Source organism: Oncorhynchus kisutch, linkage group LG12, assembly GCF_002021735.2.
Source record: "Oncorhynchus kisutch isolate 150728-3 linkage group LG12, Okis_V2, whole genome shotgun sequence".
NCBI classification, from domain to species: Eukaryota; Metazoa; Chordata; class Actinopteri; order Salmoniformes; family Salmonidae; genus Oncorhynchus; species Oncorhynchus kisutch.
Genome location: NC_034185.2, coordinates 37316459 through 37334873, shown reverse-complemented (window position 1 = coordinate 37334873; position 18415 = coordinate 37316459). Strand labels below are relative to the sequence as shown.

Here is an 18415-nt window from a genome sequence, read left to right as displayed (position 1 = left end):
TTAAAACCACAATCAAATTGCAACATTTAAAGAGAATCCGTATAGGCGCGTAAAAAGAAAGAAGAGAGAAATTACGAGGACACGGCTATTATTTTGCAGAAGATTTAGCACCTAAACTAGTGAGTAGGCTGCTACCAATGCAATAACAACTAGACAGTGAAAAGAGCACTGGTAACAATTAGCTTTCTGGGTAATCAAATTCAGACGCTAATCCCAAAAACTCAACCTGTCCCCAAGGACAGAAATGGGAGAGGGAGGAGGGAGGGGGAGGCGTGGGTGAAGGAAACAAAAAGTAGCGGTTGTATTCACAGACAAGCTGGGTGAATTCGTTCTTGAAAAAGCATTTTGAAATATCCTAAAATACTTATTTTCTCTCGAAATTCAAAAAGCTCAAAATGACAGTAAGACATTAAAAATATATTTTGTCAGTCCCCCCCCCCCCAAAAAAAACGTAATGCTATAGTCATATTTCTGCTGAAAATTGAAACATCTAGATATTTTTTTCTGTAAAATAAAGTAGGATGAAGGATATTATTTCTGAGGGAATAGCAGTATGATGTGAGTAGCCTGTAGATGTGTGAGAAGGGGGTTGTTTGAGAGAGAGAGAGAGAGAGAGAGAGAGAGAGAGAGAGAGAGAAATAGAGAGAGAGAGAGAGAGAGGGAGAGATGAGGGGTGCTGCATGTGCCAGAGTTTTTAAATCTCTCTGAGAGGGTTACATTTACCAAACCGTGACAGTCAGGTCCCCAATAATTTATATTCCCAATCCCCTTCCTCACGGTGAGGCCTAGCTAGAACTTCACCACTTCTAAATCAGTACAGTCGACCAACAAACATTTATTCTCGTTTAGGCATAATGATTTTGCAAACATTATTTACAAAATAATTAAAACATGTTTGATATTTCGTGGTGGTGAAATATCGGCTAGCCTGTAATTTGGAGTTTTGGTACCAAACTGAGTTGAAATAAAATGGAGCAAAAACAACTAAACTGATTAAAGCACAAACGACCGAATACGATACCCCGTGTAGTGCTCTTCACCCTAATATACCGTGGAGACATGGTTTATGTGTGTGAAACACTTATTGGCATAATTAATCGTTTGATTGCTCTTCGCGCATCATGGTCACCTTTGCCACGAATCACAGCGCAGCGGTGCGCTCCGGGGGGACACGTCAATTGATCGCTCATCTAGGACGCGAGCTCTTTTCGGGAGACCTAGGTGATCTTTTTAATGACACTGATAGCATTGACATAAACTACAATCCTGTATATGATATGGGCTGCGGTGACGACAGTCACAACAAATCCAAAACACATTTAATCAACCCATTCGCATTACAGTAGGCCTACGTCGCGTGGAAAGGTTCAACATCACTCCCCATCATTTTCCTCGCTTTATTCCATTGGCTGTCAAGGTTATTTAGCTCATCTTCCCCTGGATAAAATGAGCAACACTCGCTCACGTTTTCAGAAAACACGAATACATCACGACGTTGTCATATAATTGGTTTAAACTTACATTTCTATCTCTCATACTATTTCCTTCAAAGTTGAGTTAAGGAGCGCCGAAGACGGACGAATCATTAATACCAGGCAAGTGCCAAGTTTGCATAATAGGTTAGAAATACTTTGATCAGTATTGCTCGGTGTAAGATTCATATTCTGCTTGCCAGAGTAACATTCTATACAGTTTCATCTATCCACAGAACCGCATTGGTTTATGTATTTTTTCCCCTCTTGCATTCTTTAATTAAGGCAAACGTTGTGCTAACAGTGCTAGTAATTTCCAAGCATCTCATCTCTATCGTTTATTTACCTCCTTTTCAATAGCATCAAGTGCTCTTTGTGATGGAAATACCTTTGCATGGAGCGATAATTGGGAAGGCGTGTTTGAAAAAAAAAAAAAAAACGTTTTCCACCCCTCACCTCTCTGGCCATGCCGGCTGCACTGGAGGCTATAAAGCCACTAGCATAATTGGCTGTGGACGGAGCCAAACACATTCTGTAACTCTATATTCAACAAGAGGAGGAAATATGATGTTGATTGTGAATAATGTGCACTCTGTCTTGGTTTTATAGTTCGCTGCCTACGGACGTGAACTGTAGAAAGGTCTTGAATTTGCAGTTAAAACATCACAAAAAGTTGTCTGAACAGAATTTTCGAAATGAATTATAAAGATAACACATTTTTTTCCACTGTTTCAATAGACTATAGCCCTAAGGATATAGCCTTTATTCATTAGGCTATATAGCCTACCTTAGCCTACTATTATTATTGTTATTATTATTGTTAGTATGCGACCTGTATCAGTTTGGGAAAGTGAGTGAGGGTTGGAGCAGGTTGTCTGACAGTCAGCTGGCTTAATAAACACAATGCCAGCCTTTGTTTTATTTTCGTGACGCAGAAAATTAATCAGCCCGAATGCGGAGCGCGCGGAGTCGCGGTTAGCGTCCTAATCAGGGCAGCGCGTGCCGTCCGGATTATCTCGTTAAATTCTTATAAAAAAAATAAAAAACTTGTGTGCAATAATAATTAATTATTGGACAGGGTAATTATTATTGAACGGGTGTGGGGCAACCTGTAGACGGGGTCTGGGTAAAAGGAGTGACAGATTGAGCCCGGTGGCCGTTATATAGGTTATATACACATGAAGTATCCTAGGGTTGACTACGTGCACGAGAGGAGGGAACTCAACGTTGTAACTTCGATTCTACAGATAGGTGCAGAATGATTGTAATGTAGGAAGGAGCCCATGGCCTACAACGAACATTTCCACGATCAACTTGAATGTAAACAACTTTGATAACTGTAGGCTTTTTGATTTGCCACACATTGTTATTGCCTATTCGTTTCATAAACAAACATTACATGTATCCTTAGTTATGACGTTGTAATACACTTCACCCTGTGATCTTGTGTTTGCATTTTTGTATTTTGTTGTTTTTTTATAGGCCAAAGTCAAAATAGAATTCCAATGGGGTAGCTGGTATCTCAGGGATTAACCGCGTCCGTCGAGCCGACTAGGTGGAAAATCTATCGATGTGCCCTTGAGCAAGGCACTTAACCCTAATTGCTCCTTTAGACGCTCTGGCTAAGAGCCTCTGTTAAATGACAACAACAAAAAATGAAATGTAGGCCTGTTTGGAATTTTGAATGAAAGTGCTTAAGATCAAGATGAAATGTAGGCCTTGTTCTATGAGTACTATCAATATGTATACATATTTTTCACCGTTAGGGACTATGATATATATATCCACATCACTTCAGGAGGATGCAGCGGGTTTCCTATCTGGAATGGCTAGATTGTTGGTTGGTTTCTATTCATTACAAACAAACTCACCTAATAATTCCTGTATTAACCCTTACATTGTAGGGTACATTAGGTATGGAATTCTATTTAGTAGCGTTTATGTAGAGAAAAATGTAATTTCGTGTAGAACCGTTTTAATGCCAAAAGAAATAGCTCTCTCTAAAAAGGAGACTCCACCGAATGAGAGAAATATGATCGGCTCTTAATTGCGGTGTATGTTTAGATTAAGATGAAGTAGTTTTTGCTAATCAACACTCTTCCATAGTCTCACCACCTAAATCTAATTACCGGGAGCTATTAATTACGTGGAAATCGCCCAGGGAGTGTCAATAATGTCAGATGGAATTACAATAATGGAAGAGTTCCCCCAAGTTTCTAGTTATTTTGCTAAATTGCCGTTCACATTTTAATTTTCACCACAAGAGATTTAACAGTTTTAGCAGACAAAAGGCCGTATGGATAGAATTAAAGATGCCGTGCTAGTTTCATTGCCTGAAAATGGAGAGCTCTGGGTGTACAGAATTATCTCTTTTGTTTGTCGCCAAAGGCTATTTTGTTATCAGCATTATTTATCTGGTCAACAGCGGGCTTTGTCTTTGCAAATGGCCCCCAATCATGCCGTCTATTCTGGAGACAATTGGCTGATGCTAACATGTGGGTACTATGGTAATAGGCGCCTTGCCTTGTTTGGCCCAATGTGTGTGCGCATTTTAACGAGAATGTTTTGTTCTCCGAGAAGGCATGATGAAATTATTGGATGTTTTGGGTTGTGGTAGTGGTGTGTGTGTGTGTGTGTGTGTGTGTGTGTGTGTGTGTGTGAGTGAGAGAAAGAAAGAAAGAAAGAAAGAGAGAGAGAGAGAGAGAGAGAGAGAGAGAGAGAGAGAGAGAGAGAGAGAGAGAGAGAGAGAGAGAGAGAGAGAGAGAGAGAGAGAGAGTAGGGTAGGGTAGTACGTTTGTCAGACAGACAGAGCATCCTCAGTCCACAAGGACAGCTGGGGGTCTCCGGTCTGCTTTAAGAGCGCTGGGCGTACAGGGCGACGCTCATTTTTTAAATTCACCTCGCTGTGTAAAAGAGTGTGTAACGACTCCAGCGAAAAACCAAGGACTTATCGTCTAACCAAAACAACCTTCTCTCTTTCCTGTCGTGCAGGACAGGTCAGGTATTGGACAGAATAATTGAGAAGAATCCAACACTTGAGGACTCAACTAAAAGGGTATTTTTATAGAACTTTCTGTTTTCAAAATTCTCTCCAACTTTGCCCTTCGATCGGAGGCTAGAATGATGTCTTATCTGAAGCAGCCACCTTATACAGTCAACGGCCTGAGTTTGTCTGCCTCCGGGATGGACCTACTCCATCCGTCTGTCGGCTATCCAGGTGAGGGCATGGAATACTTCACCTCTCTACTTCATCTCTTACAAATAACCATTAAATAGTAAAATAACGTAAAATGGCTTATTGCATAGCTTGTCTTTGTGAAATGTCTTGTCTATTTCGAAATGATGATCGATAAGCTAAAACAGGCTAAATAAAATAAACCAATGTATAATTAAAACCTTTTAAATCATTGGCCTTAAATCAATAATTTCGACTGGCTTTATAAACATTATAATTTTTCTTAGACCTATAGTGAATGATCTAAACTATCAGGGGATCATAACAAATTTTCTGGTCTTTGTGGGTCTAAATGTAAATTATTACTAGCAATGGTCCTAAACAAACAAGAGTCATGTAAAACTATTGTAAAACTTATGCAAATTGGGTCTGATCAAAGGACAAATATTCCCTGTCTGAAATTTCCTCTAAAGCCATAACATGTTTGTATTTGTAGTCTTATAATGAATGTTTACTCTTCCTCATACAGCCACCCCTCGTAAACAGAGGCGCGAGAGGACGACCTTTACGCGTGCTCAGCTGGACATTCTGGAGAACTTGTTCGCCAAGACGCGCTACCCAGACATCTTCATGCGCGAGGAGGTGGCCCTGAAGATCAACCTACCTGAGTCTCGTGTTCAGGTAAGTTCCTGGGCCATTTGCGTAAAAACATGCGTCCATCCAGATTCTGAGAGAAGGCCACTCACACAGCTCATTAATTTGGGCTTGAGAAGTCAAGCACCCAGACGCCACTTCAGAGAGTGAGTGTCTTCTCCACTCTATTCATTTGATGGAGTGTTCATCTCCCAGTGAATTGGCCTACCAGTGTTTTCTTTTGCATCCACTGTATAGATGACTGTATTGCAATAAAACATGAAGGAAACGCTATAACACATTGTTTTATTTTCACATTTATCCTTCTTTCAGGTATGGTTTAAAAACCGAAGGGCGAAGTGTCGCCAGCAGGCACAGCAGTCACAGAGCGGCGCGCAGAGCAAGACCAGACCCGTCAAGAAGAAAAGTTCCCCCATCAGAGAAGCCAGCTCAGAGAGCGGTGCCAGCGGCCAATTCACACCGCCCCCCAGCACCTCAATCCCGGCCGTGAGCAGCAGCAGTGCACCGGTGTCCATCTGGAGCCCGGCCTCCATCTCTCCTCTCTCTGACCCACTCTCTACCTCCTCCTCTTGTATGCAACGGTCGTACCCGATGACCTACACCCAGGCGTCCGGATACAGCCAGGGCTACACCGGATCCTCATCGTATTTCAGCGGGATGGACTGCGGGTCTTACTTGGCGCCTATGCACCACCAGCTCTCCACGGCGGGCTCCACAATGAGCCCCATGGGCAGCAACGGGGTATCCAGCCACCTGAGCCCGGTTTCTTCCCTCGCCACGCAGGGTTATGGGGCAGCGGGACTGGGCTTCAGCGGTCCCACAGACTGCCTGGATTACAAAGACCAGGCCGCGGCCTGGAAACTCAACTTCAACGCGGATTGTTTGGATTACAAAGACCAGTCGTCGTGGAAATTTCAGGTGTTGTGAGAAGAATGAGTGAATTACATTATCTTTTCACAATGTGGTGAAATAAAGGCCAGTCAATCCGGTGGGCCCAGGTTGGCAGTGAATGAGTCGCCGAAAGGGAACGTTTTCCAACGACTGGGCCTAGTGTCTGTCAAACTATTACCCCAGCAGCAGCAGTGGGAGAGGAGGGGAGCTGCCGCTCTGTTTGTCTGTCTGACTGCGTCACACCTGTTGGGTTAATTTATTGAAAATTCAGAGTGAACTCTGTTTAACTTTGATCAAGGACATGGAACAAAATTGTTACCCAAGAAGAAAATGATCAAGAGAAGTTCCAAACCTCGGTTAAGCGCGTGGAATTGGTCAGCTTTCCATAAGCTTCTTACGACTCCCCGACCCTCTCCTCTTGGTTGGCAAGCTAAAGGGGCCCTTTGATCAAAGCATTGTGCGTGCGTGCGTATGTGTGTGTGTGTACCCGCACATCTCTGTGCGCGCGCCTTTGAGGCGAACCTGGATGCACTATTTAATTTATGAAAAATGCTTATAAGACACTAGTTCCAAGAGACAATCAACCAGTATTCGTGTGCTCATAAATGTCCCACTACGTGTTTTTCATCTTCTCTATCATTGTTAGCTTTTTGAGACTGTGATTCCTTGTATGCAATTCTGAGTTTCCCATCTGCGATCACCCAGCTGTGAATGGATAAAAAAAAAAATCCAAGTGTTTCAAATGATAAGTTATTATGATGAAATATTAGTTGAAATAGGGAGTTCTCAAACAGTGTGAGTGGCGGAGTCAATGAACAGCAACGTTGCCTGAAACATCAGTGTCCATCAATGACCAAATACAGCTCAAGGTTGTTATGCCAAACTGCCAAGCACACAAATAAAGAACGTTTGAACTGATCCCGTGTCTCCTGTTTAACTTCATAAAAACGTGTACATTTTTTAAGCCTCGATGTTGTTACTTTTTCTGTCAACGCAACATTCGAGTTTCAGTGAAAATAATGCATATTACACAAAACATGATGCATATTTCAACAATGTTATTTTAAATCAAACCAAGCAAATTTTCGGAGCACGCAGACACACACACACACAATTTAAAGTGTCAGTAGCAGGAATGTGCAGTATGGGAAAGCTATGCTAATCCCGTTTTCCGGGAGGATAATCCAACATTTCACTGACGGGCCTTGTTTGGTTCAGAGGGCAGCTAACCACTGTCCAGTTCACACGAAGCGGCTTTCCAAGAAGCCCTTAATCACTAACCAACATTCACAGTCCCACTAAATTGTCTGCTAAAAAGGACTACGTTTTTAAAAGCTTTGCAAAAATCCCGCCTTGGATGTCAGCAAATCAGGCGAGGAAAACGCAAATTTTCCCAACTGAAAATAGGCCTTATGTGTTTGTCAGAATTGTAACTATTACATTCACCACATATATAATCATAAAGTGCAGTATAAAAACACTTTAGGCTATTAGGCCTACATTTCATATAAGACACGTCCTGTTAAAATCAAACTCAGACGGGCATTTTGTTATTGGTTATAAAAACGAAAGGAAAGTGTCCGCTTGGCTAAGGTCTTTCAGAAGGGAGGAGAAAACAAACACAGTATAAACAATACATTCTGGAGTTGTATGACCCATGTCAATGTCACTCTATGCTGTTGCTGGTTTGAACCCTTTTGTCAGTTTGAACTTGAATTAGCACCAATCGACAGGGGCAATTCTCTTTTCCACGAGGTTAGAAAGGCCTAATTGTTGGCGTTAGCGGCTTGAGAAAAAACAAGATACCTGAGAGAAATATGAGAACATATTTTCTGCTCCAATTATGTATTTTTTTTTTTTAGAAAAGGGAAATGTACCTTCTTTACATTATTTTTGTGGATAACTATAAAATCTCATTGTAGGACTACAACGGGGACCAATGTGTTATTGGTCTAAATCCACAAATGGACAGAAGAAAAAACATATTCGTCTATAATCATAGCATGCATTGGTCAGTAAAAAGTGTCGATTCTGCATGAACACGCTATGATAGATAGATCAATATATTGTATAATTTTACAAAATGAGTATATGCCTATCAAACGGGAAACACTTATTGAAATGCATTTCAATTCAATCTAAAACATCTGATGTGCTGCACATCCAGGACATATGTGCTTGTGCGTTTACACAGGTAGCCCAGATCTTTTTCCCAATTATTGGCAAAAGATCTAGGAAATTCTTTAGAATTGGGATGCTTGTGCTGTCATGACTTGTTGAAGCCAATTAGCTACTTGTTGAAAGCAGGAGAGACAATGCAGTCAACATCAATCAATAGCAGTAGGCCTAATCAATGGCCCAAGTCTGTTGATCAAATTGTCTGCACTGCGTCTAGAAAATTCCATACTAGTTTAGCATTGTAGAAGGTGTCAGGGTAGCAGGTGGATTGTGTGTGGAAATTGGTCATTTGAGAAATATCCCAAAATGATTAATATGGTCCGGTGCTGCTGAGATTATTAAATGTTAGGCTAACACCTATTTCTGAGTCAATCATCAGGAAATGTAGGCTATCCAAACGATTTGAATTTTTTTTATCGTGCAGCAAGTTAGAATTTCAACTGAATGTTGAATTTGTGAGACTACTGGCAAGATTAGTAGACAGCAGAATGAACAGCTTTGATTATAATGAAAAAAGATCAAACTAATTGTCAATGCTATAATTAAAATTATTGTAGAACTATTCTAATGAATGATACATCTTTTTGTCATGTTACTACACCACATGTTTTTGCAGCAATCAATTTGGCTAGGCCTACTATATCCGAAAAATATTAAAAACCATGTCAACAATGAAACAATACATCTCAGAAATGACATCGGATTTATTTGATGTTTTAAAAGCGTGTAGCTAAGCTAGCAAGTTACTTCCTTTGACCAGGCCAGGAGCCCAGGACGAGGGACCTATAATTCCGGCAACATGCCATTCCTAGGCTTTCGGTTTTAATTAAGCTCCACGCGGCATGAATGGACATATGGGTCCGGCAGACGCTTCATTAATCCCCTCATCGCATTTGTGGATGGTAATAAAGAGCCTCGCACTCAGTTTTAAAACCCTGCCTTGGCCCTGGTCACTGCTGCGGAGTGAGGACCTGGCCCTCGTTTCCCAGAGCCTTCGTACAGTTAATATAATTGTTAGAACCATATTACAATGCATCTTTAGTAGCCGATCTGTTTCCCCAGAGCCGTTTTACTCACGTTGATCTTAAAAACCTTCGCACACCTGAGAGATCCACAGCCAAATTGCATTGTTAGATGTTCCAGTTTCCGCGTCACTTTATTCACAATGATGTCTGCTAAACATAGAATCAAGATGCTTAGGCTAGGTATGTCTCTGACCGCAGATATCAGAACGAAGTTGACTACAAATACAAAGTTGCGATTTACAATTGTTACAAATAAGTGAAAGATAAAACGATGCTTCAGATTAAAACCGAGATGACTACATTAAAGATAAATAGGCTATAAGTGTACAAAACTTTAGGAACACCTGCTCTTCCCGTGACAGACTGACCAGGTGAATCCGGATGAAAGCTATGTATAAGGGGACAAGGCGAGACCCAAGTGTAGACACAGGAGGCAGATGGTAGAGCTCCGATATTTATTATAACAAAGGGAGTAGGCAAAATGCAGGTCAGGCAAGAGTTCATAAACCAGGTCAGAGACCAAACAGTACCAGACACTAGGCAGTCTCAAGGTCAGGCCAGGCAGGGGTCAGAAACCAGATCTGAGTCCAAAAACAGTACAAGGGGATAGGCAGGCTGGTATGCAGAACAGGTAGAGTGGTCAGGCAGGCGGGTTCAGAGTCAGGACACGCAAGGATCGAAACCAGGAGGACTAGAAACAAACAGCGACTGGGGAAAGAAATAGGAGCAAGGAAAACCACTGGTTGACTTGGCAAACAAGACGAACTGTCACAGAGAGACAGAAAACACAAGGATATATACACTGGGATAATAAGCGACACCTGGAGGGGGTGGAGACAATCACAAGGACAGGTGAACCAGATCAGGGTGTGACACTATGATCCCTTATTACAGCCACTTCAATCAGTGTAGATGAAGTGGGGGCAACCTGGTCTTGAAGCATTTTATATTATTCTGTAGGCTATGTAAATCCGAGACACTCCATTTAGTATGATATCATACGTTTCATATGGTATGTATTCATTTGTGAATATCCATCACCCATTTTGTATGATATGTTACAAATTACAACTTATTATATTTTACATATTTGCAAAACGTAAAATATGTTATGCATTATAGCATGGTGACTAAGGTTAGCTAGCTTGCTAACATTAGCTAGGTTAGGGGTTGGGGTAAGGTTACGTTTGGCAGTGAGGTTAAAGGGATAAGGTTAGGGTCAGCTAACATGCTAAGTAGTTGAAATGTTGCTAATTAGCGATGAGATTCGAACTCGCAGCCTTTGGGTTGCTAGACGTTCGCGTTATACACCAACCCATCCACCCTCCTTTAGTTTTTGCATTAAGTAACCATACCAAACGTAACATATTACACTGAACAAAAATATAAACTCAACATGTAAAGTGTTGGTCCTGTGTCAGGAGCTAAAATAAATAAAAAAATCCCAGGAATTTTCATACACAAAGATTTTTCAAATTTGGTCCACAAATTGGTTTACATTCCTGTTACTGAGCATTTTTCCTTGGCCAAGATAATCCTTCTACCTGACAGGTGTGGCATATTAAGAAGCTGATTAAACAGCATGATCATTACACAGGTACACCTTGTGCTGGGGGCAATAAAAGGCCACTAAAATGTGCAGTTGTGTCTCACAACAATGCCTCAGATGTCTTACATTTTGAGGGAGCATGCAATTGACATGCTGACTGCAGGAATGTCCTTCAGAGCTGTTGCCAGATAATTTGATGTATTTTTTTCTACCATAAACGGCCTCCAACGTCACCAGCCCAAGACCTCCACATCTGGTTTCTTCCCCTGCGGGATCGTCTGGGGGGTGCTGAGGAGTATATCTGTCCTTATTTCATGGGAACATACTAAAGCAAAAATTACAGACAGTAGCCTAGTGACAAAATAAAACACAATATGATTGAAATATACAGTACCAGTCAAAAGTTGAGACACCTCATTCCAGGGTTTTTCTATATTTTCACATTGTTGAATAATAGTGAAGACATCAAAACTATGAAATAACACATGGAATCCTGTAGTAACCAAAAAAAAAGTGTTAAACAAATCAAAATATATATTGTAGCCACCACAGCGTGGCAGGCTGGCTCGAGGTTTGGTCAGGCAGGTACAGAGTCCAGAAATAGGCAAGGGTCAAAACTGGGAGGATTAGCAAAAGAGAAGAGAATAGAATAGGGCAAAAGAGGGCGCGCGGGGGAAAACCACGCTGGTTGACTTGAACGGACAAGACGAACTGGCACAGGGAGACAGGAAACACAGGGATAAATACACCGGGGATAATAAGCGACACCTGGAGGTGGTGGAGACAATCACAAGGACAGGTGAAACAGATCAGGGAGTGACAGATTCTGTCAGTAGCAACACATGGTCTAACCAACGACGCACTTAGCTAACGTTCTCTCTACGTGCTTGTTTGGGAAACACTCATAAATAACGATGCAACTGGTACCATCATCGTAATGCTTAAATCACACCTCAACTGGGAAACGAGGCCCAACTCCCTTGGCTGGACCAACGGCCCTCGAGAAGCAAAATAGGGCTTCCCCTCAGCGACATCAGGCAGACAGGCACTTAGCCGCGCGCCCTGGAATTTTTCACGCATTGCAATAAAATAAAATAGGCTATGATAGGAAGCTTGAGCAAGTGCCACCACCCCAGGAAAGGTCAACACTTTTATGGGTTTTGTGAATTTGAGCATCTTTCCATGGTTTGACAATAAAAATGTGAAAAAAATCTCAAAGGTCTTATATTTTTCCATTTTCTGCTGCAGTGATATTCATCCATGCAGTGAAAAAGGCTACTATGGGTTAGGAATATTCTGACATCTGATATCGGAATTGGGAAAAGTAGTAGCCTAGTTTCTCCCATGTGAGCTATCAATATTAAATCAATCATTGATAATCAATGATATCATCAGTATTTAGTTTGTATAGCCCCCCCCCCACATAAACCATAATATTGTAACATCCTTTTTAATTAGAAAATCTACCAGTTCCCATTCATGCAGCAAACGCAGGTGTCTACAATAACACTGTTAAAACACGTATACAAGTGTTGTTTTATATAGAATAGAACCTCTTTAAAAAATAAATTAACAGCCTTGTTGTTTGTGGGAACTAAACTAAAGACTATTGTTTATGTTGTCCTACATTCCCAGGGATACAGGCAGTGACAGCATCACATCAACATACATCATTCATCTACATCAACAAACATGGAATCTAATTTGACTTCATGAAACAATAGTGTCTCTGTGTTGTATATGGGACGTACTATTTGACGGTTGGGGAATATGGTAAATGGTTAATAACCATGATACAGGCAACACACAGATACACACACACACAGACAGACAGACAGACACTCATGCGATTCAATGCCTATTTTAACGTGACAGAATGTGACGTGATGCTTTAATAAGACAAAGTGCAAATTAGGGAACATTAGGAGAAAAACAGCGACTGCACAAAACAGTGAAGAATGAATGATTGGTTAGGTTGGTTGGTTGTAATTAATGGTGAAGGAAATGCCTTTTACATTACACATTCATTGATGAAGTATCTTAATATGTGTGACATAACAAGGTACTATACATTATCTGTAGTATAAGAGACTGATCAATTGTCATATTTGAGTGTGACATGGCTGAAACTACAATTCCATGGCCCCATAACAAAGTTCAACCAACAGGTAGGATAGGCTATACACACAAAACCCACTCATAGTTCGGTTTGATTGGCACTACAGGGGAGTTCCCCAGTCACGTTTTCTCCCCTTGACTGTGACTTGGTGCTGATCCATTACTGTAAATGGAATATGGCTGCATATTCTGTAAGGGTCCGAGAGTTCCAAAATGCACTTCCTCAGTGTAGTTCAAATTTATAGCAGTGTACACCTTCTGTTGGTGCTATTTCAGGCAACCTAGAGCCAACCATACTCAGGGGTTGTCCAAGGATGCACCTGTGACCATTCGCATGTCATACTTATATTAGGTATAAAAAACTAAAACAATATTTTATGTCAAACTGATGCTTGTTTTTTCAATAAACCTTTGTGTTTGTGTGTGGTGGTTTTGGTGACACTTTTTACATGAGAGAAGGAATATTCTAACCTTAGTGAATAGATTTTCTTGGAAATATAATCAAATATACTCAAGAATGGCATGCCTTTCTCTCAATTCTTCAAAAACGTTATGGTAATCTGTACATAAATCTCCCCAATAACAATTAACTTTATATAAGTAAATAGTGTGTAAGTGTAGATAAATATGACTGTAAATTGTAATGACTTTTTAGTTGTTTAGAATGAGGTTTGCATGGCTTTTTTTACCATATTGATGGGGTTACAAATGTCAGCCAAATATATCAACATTGTCTTCTTTATTCCAGAGAGAAAAAAACTCACAAAGCTGAAAGCTGATTACAGGTTTTTAATATTCTGACATATGTAAAAAAAATAATAATAATAAAAAATACAAAAAAAAGTATCAGGGCTTTCTGCATGTTAATGCCTAGTTATTTTTTCAAATGCAGCGTCCATTTAGCTTGGAGACCTTTCAACGTGGATTATACAGACAGACTGCAGTACAGCCAGCCAACAAAACACCCCAGTCTTTATACCAACGCACCATTAGTATTAAAAAAAAATCTCAAATCTCCTTAAGAGCAACATGGAGATGCTTTAATAACAGATTACATGCATCTAATGGCACAATTTGCAAGCCTTTATAAGCTTTTTTTGAGGCTAAAAGCATTTGCAATGGAATTTGAAATGGCTGGTAGACTGGTGGTGTGTTGTCAGGCACAATGTCCCTAGAAGGGTGGAACATCTCTCTATGGTGACTGGGACATGTGATGGAACCTCTTTGGCCCACCGGTCAGGTGTTTGAGTGTGACGATGTCACTTATAATACAACAGGATGTCACCTGACTCAGTTGGGAGTGGGCTGTGTCTCAAATGGCATCATGTTCTCTTTAGGGCCCTGGTTAAAAGTAGCTCACTATATCAGGAATAGGTTGCCATTTGGGACGCAATCAGAGAGAAAGAGACAGCAAGAGATGGAAAAATTGAGCGAGTCGCAAACAGTTTATTTGTTCACACAGCAGTTTCTTTGTTCACACAACTACAATGAGTACTAAGAGACAGAGAGAAGACAGAAGTCAGGAGGCCCTTGACTCTGACTAGTGTTTGTATCATTATGGGTATCATAAAAGGGTTGCAGAGAATTTTACAGTAACTTACTGCCTCAGTGGCAAGTGAAATTCTGTATTTCATATTACAGTATACCTATTGTAATATAAATACTGTATCAAGGCAAGTACTGTGTAATGACAAAAAGTACAATACCGTAAAACTGACTGTATTATACTGTAAAAAATAAAGAAGTAAACGCTACCATAATCTGAATTAAATTAATTTAGGAGATTGGTTTGTATTTCACAGTATTTTACCGTAATTACAAGGGATTGTTGCAAGCAGGTTGGCTGCTAAGTAAAGTATTTCCACAGTAGAGCATATTAATGAATATTTGGTGTTTTAAATCACTTGTACTTCTAGAGGCCTTAACTTAACAGAATCCTTGATAAATACTCAACTTAAATACATAACAGCAGTCAGGTTTCAGAGCAGGTCATAGCACCATTTTCTTCTTTGGTTTTAAATTATGTTCTTTAATTGTTTGGATAAAAAGAAACACAGTCCAGACCTTTTTTTTGACCTGTCTAAAGCATTCGACACTGTGGATCACTAATTTCTTATGAAGAGGCTTTCATCATTTTGCCTGGACCAGGTTGCGTGTAGCTGGTTAGACAATTATTTAAAGGACAGAACACAGTGTGATTTTAGTGATGGTGTTAAATCAGGTTTTCTGGACATAACAATGGGTGTCCCACAGGGATTGATTCTTGGTCATTTCTTTTCACTATTTACATGAACAATATTGGTTTATCTGTACAAAAAAATATATACTTTTACCTCTATGCAGATGACACTTTGGTATATGCTATTGTCCCACAGCTGACCAGGCTCTGTCAGAGCTTCAATCTGCCTTTATTGCCCAGCAGAAAGCCTTTGTTGAACTTGAATTTGTACTTAATACTGCAGGTAAAATGTTATTTTCCAAATCACATAAATATGAATATGATGATTTATGCATACATGCTATGGATGGTGCCCTCATTGATCGTGTCCCCGCCTATAAATATCTGGGCATCGCGCTTGACGAAAAGCTATCTTTCATAAAGCATGTTGATGAGTTAGTTAAGAAATTAAGAATTTAAATAGGCTTCTTCTATAGGAACGAGTCCTATCTTTCATTAAACAGCAGAAAACAAATGATTCAGTCAACATTCATTCTGGTTATAGACTATGGCCCTATTGTCTATATGAATGCAGCTGCTAATATATTGAAGCCATTGGACATAGTTTATCATAACTTGGCAAGTCAGTTAAGAACAAATTCTTATTTACAATGACGGCCTACCCCGGCTAAACACTCCCATAACCCGGACGACGCTGGGCCAATTGTGTGCCGCCCTATGGGACTCGCGATCACGGTCGGTTGTGATACAGCCCGGGATCGAACCAGGGTCTGTAGTGACGCCTCTAGCACTGAGATGCAGTGCCTTAGACCACTGCACAACTCGGGAGTCCATTGTGCTTTATTATGGTTGATAGGTTCATTACACATAATTTCATTTACAGTATGCCGCAGTAAAATGTTTCAGAGTATTTTACTGTTGATAATTATAGTTTTCCGTTACTGTGTAGATGCCATTTAGATCAGTGTCTAAAGGCCAAAAACTCTGTTTTAATCATTCTCCAGAGTGAGGGTCAGTGGTCAGGGGGCCACCCCAGCTGTCAGCTACCACCAGTCTCCTGGCGGTCCTAGCTAACTACTGTAAGACTGAATCAAGCGCAGGGACTTGGAGTCTCATCCACCTCAGTACTGTAATGTCCCCCATCCACTAGATATGGTCCAATCAACCTTACATAGCATCCCTCTCTGTACTGGACAACTGGGACCACAAAGAGACACAAAGGGACATCTCATTCCAAACCTAACTGGTCACAATGATGACCTGTCCACCATCTCTCAGCTCGCATCAATGATTCTATATGTTTTAACACTCTACCAGAACACTATAGCTTTCATCAGTCAAGGCCACCTGACCAGTCTGGTTCATATAGGCTGTATGAAGAGCAGATGGAGAGGAAGTACAAGGGGATGCTAGTTTGTAGACAGATGCCCCCCCCCCCCCCCCCCCTCCAAACCCTGTCCCCAGTCCTGGACTTGGCCCTCCTGTTTAGGCCAGCAGATAGGCCCTGGAAGCATGTGTGGCTGTGTGGATACACGCAAGGAAATGGGAAAGGGGGCGGGGGAGGGGGGGTAATAGTGTGTATATCTGTTTGTGTGTTTAAACGTATGTGTGTTTTTGTGACCAGTCCCTCTCTCAAGACTAGGGCACCAAGTGAAGGATTTGTGTTTGTGTGTGTGTATGTGTATATGTGTATTAGGGGAGGCATGAGGAGCCCCGCAGACGCCACACGCCTGGCCACCTGCTCGTGGATTAGGGAGCATGTGGATTACACGCGCCACAATGGAGATACACTAACACAAATACACCCCACACCACCCGCACAACAAAGGACACACAGCACCGCCTGTCAACATGACCCCACAACAACTACAGCTTTGAGCATTGTCATTAGTTTTAAATAAGGAGACAATTCACTGGTCTATTGTATTGAACTGGAGAGAAGATTCTTGAGCACATAAGTACAACAATAGCATATACTGCCAATGTTTGACATTAGATACTGTGGGGGAGAGTAGGGTAAGTTGAGCAGAATGGATAGTTGACAAATATTTAGGAAGAGGTCATCATTTCATGGACCTTGTGAAGGAAGAAACCACATGGAGGAAGTGGTAACAAGTTCACCAAGGTGTTCGTCAGTGGTTTCATGATGCTTGCATCTAAAACAAAGTAGATCATTTTAAGATTGTTCTATACATCAGTTGGGGTCTCTGTATGAGGTCCTAATATGTTTATCCTTGTTGCTGTGTGGGCTGATAGTAAAAATGTTTGCCTTGAGTCAATGGCCATTTGGTGTGTTGAGCCAATCGCTGAGCCATGTAAATGTTTTCTTCCCAGGTGTAATGCAAGGCATTATCTCTGGGATATGAGGAAACAACAGGGCCTGTGTTCACAGTGTTAAAAAAAAGGTACAAAGTGTTTGTTAGGTGTTAAGCCTGTGTTAAAAGTTGCTTGAAGGTAGACTCAGCGATATGACGTACAGTGCCTTGCGAAAGTATTCGGCCCGCTTGAACTTTGCGACCTTTTGCCACATTTCAGGCTTCAAACATAAAGATATAAAACGGTCTTTTTTTGTGAAGAATCAACAACAAGTGGGACACAATCATGAAGTGGAACGACATTTATTGGATATTTCAAACTTTTTTAACAAATCAAAAACTGAAAAATTGGGCGTGCAAAATTATTCAGCCCCTTTACTTTCAGTGCAGCAAACTCTCTCCAGAAGTTCAATGAGGATCTCTGAATGATCCAATGTTGACCTAAATGACTAATGATGATAAATACAATCCACCTGCGTGTAATCAAGTCTCCGTATAAATGCACCTGCACTGTGATAGTCTCAGAGGTCCGTTAAAAGCGCAGAGAGCATCATGAAGAACAAGGAACACACCAGGCAGGTCCGAGATACTGTTGTGAAGACGTTTAAAGCCGGATTTGGATACAAAAAGATTTCCCAAGCTTTAAACATCCCAAGGAGCACTGTGCAAGCGATAATATTGAAATGGAAGGAGTATCAGACCACTGCAAATCTACCAAGACCTGGCCATCCCTCTAAACTTTCAGCTCATACAAGGAGAAGACTGATCAGAGATGCAGCCAGGAGGCCCATGATCACTCTGGATGAACTGCAGAGATCTACAGCTGAGGTGGGAGACTCTGTCCATAGGACAACAATCA

At 41.0% G+C, this 18415-nt stretch overlaps 1 protein-coding gene and 1 long non-coding RNA gene across 2 annotated transcripts; one reads left to right on the top strand and one right to left on the bottom strand.

Moving 5' to 3' along the window:
• The first annotated feature begins 4225 nt into the window (after positions 1-4225).
• Positions 4226-7110, top strand: LOC109900310 (homeobox protein OTX2). Its single transcript, XM_020495999.2, has 3 exons — positions 4226-4689; positions 5177-5328; positions 5614-7110. The coding sequence occupies exons 1-3, from the start codon at positions 4593-4595 to the stop codon at positions 6226-6228; spliced, it is 864 nt and encodes a 287-aa protein (XP_020351588.1). The 5' UTR covers positions 4226-4592; the 3' UTR covers positions 6229-7110.
• Positions 7111-10076: 2966 nt separating this feature from the next.
• LOC116376523 (uncharacterized) lies at positions 10077-11389 on the bottom strand. The gene is made up of 3 exons (XR_004211937.1): positions 11339-11389; positions 11071-11232; positions 10077-10103 (listed from the first exon to the last, which is right to left on the bottom strand). It is a non-coding gene; the product is annotated as an uncharacterized LOC116376523 (long non-coding RNA).
• Positions 11390-18415: the final 7026 nt, after the last annotated feature.

What these genes read in the sequence shown, in the direction of transcription:
- LOC109900310 (XM_020495999.2), top strand. Translation starts at nt 4,593, where the DNA reads ATGATGTCTTATCTGAAGCAGCCACCTTATACAGTCAACGGCCTGAGT. An exon ending in TCCGTCTGTCGGCTATCCAG is followed by an intron (nt 4,690 to 5,176) that starts GTGAGGGCATGG and finishes TTCCTCATACAG; the next exon opens with CCACCCCTCGTAAACAGAGG. An exon ending in TACCTGAGTCTCGTGTTCAG is followed by an intron (nt 5,329 to 5,613) that starts GTAAGTTCCTGG and finishes TCCTTCTTTCAG; the next exon opens with GTATGGTTTAAAAACCGAAG.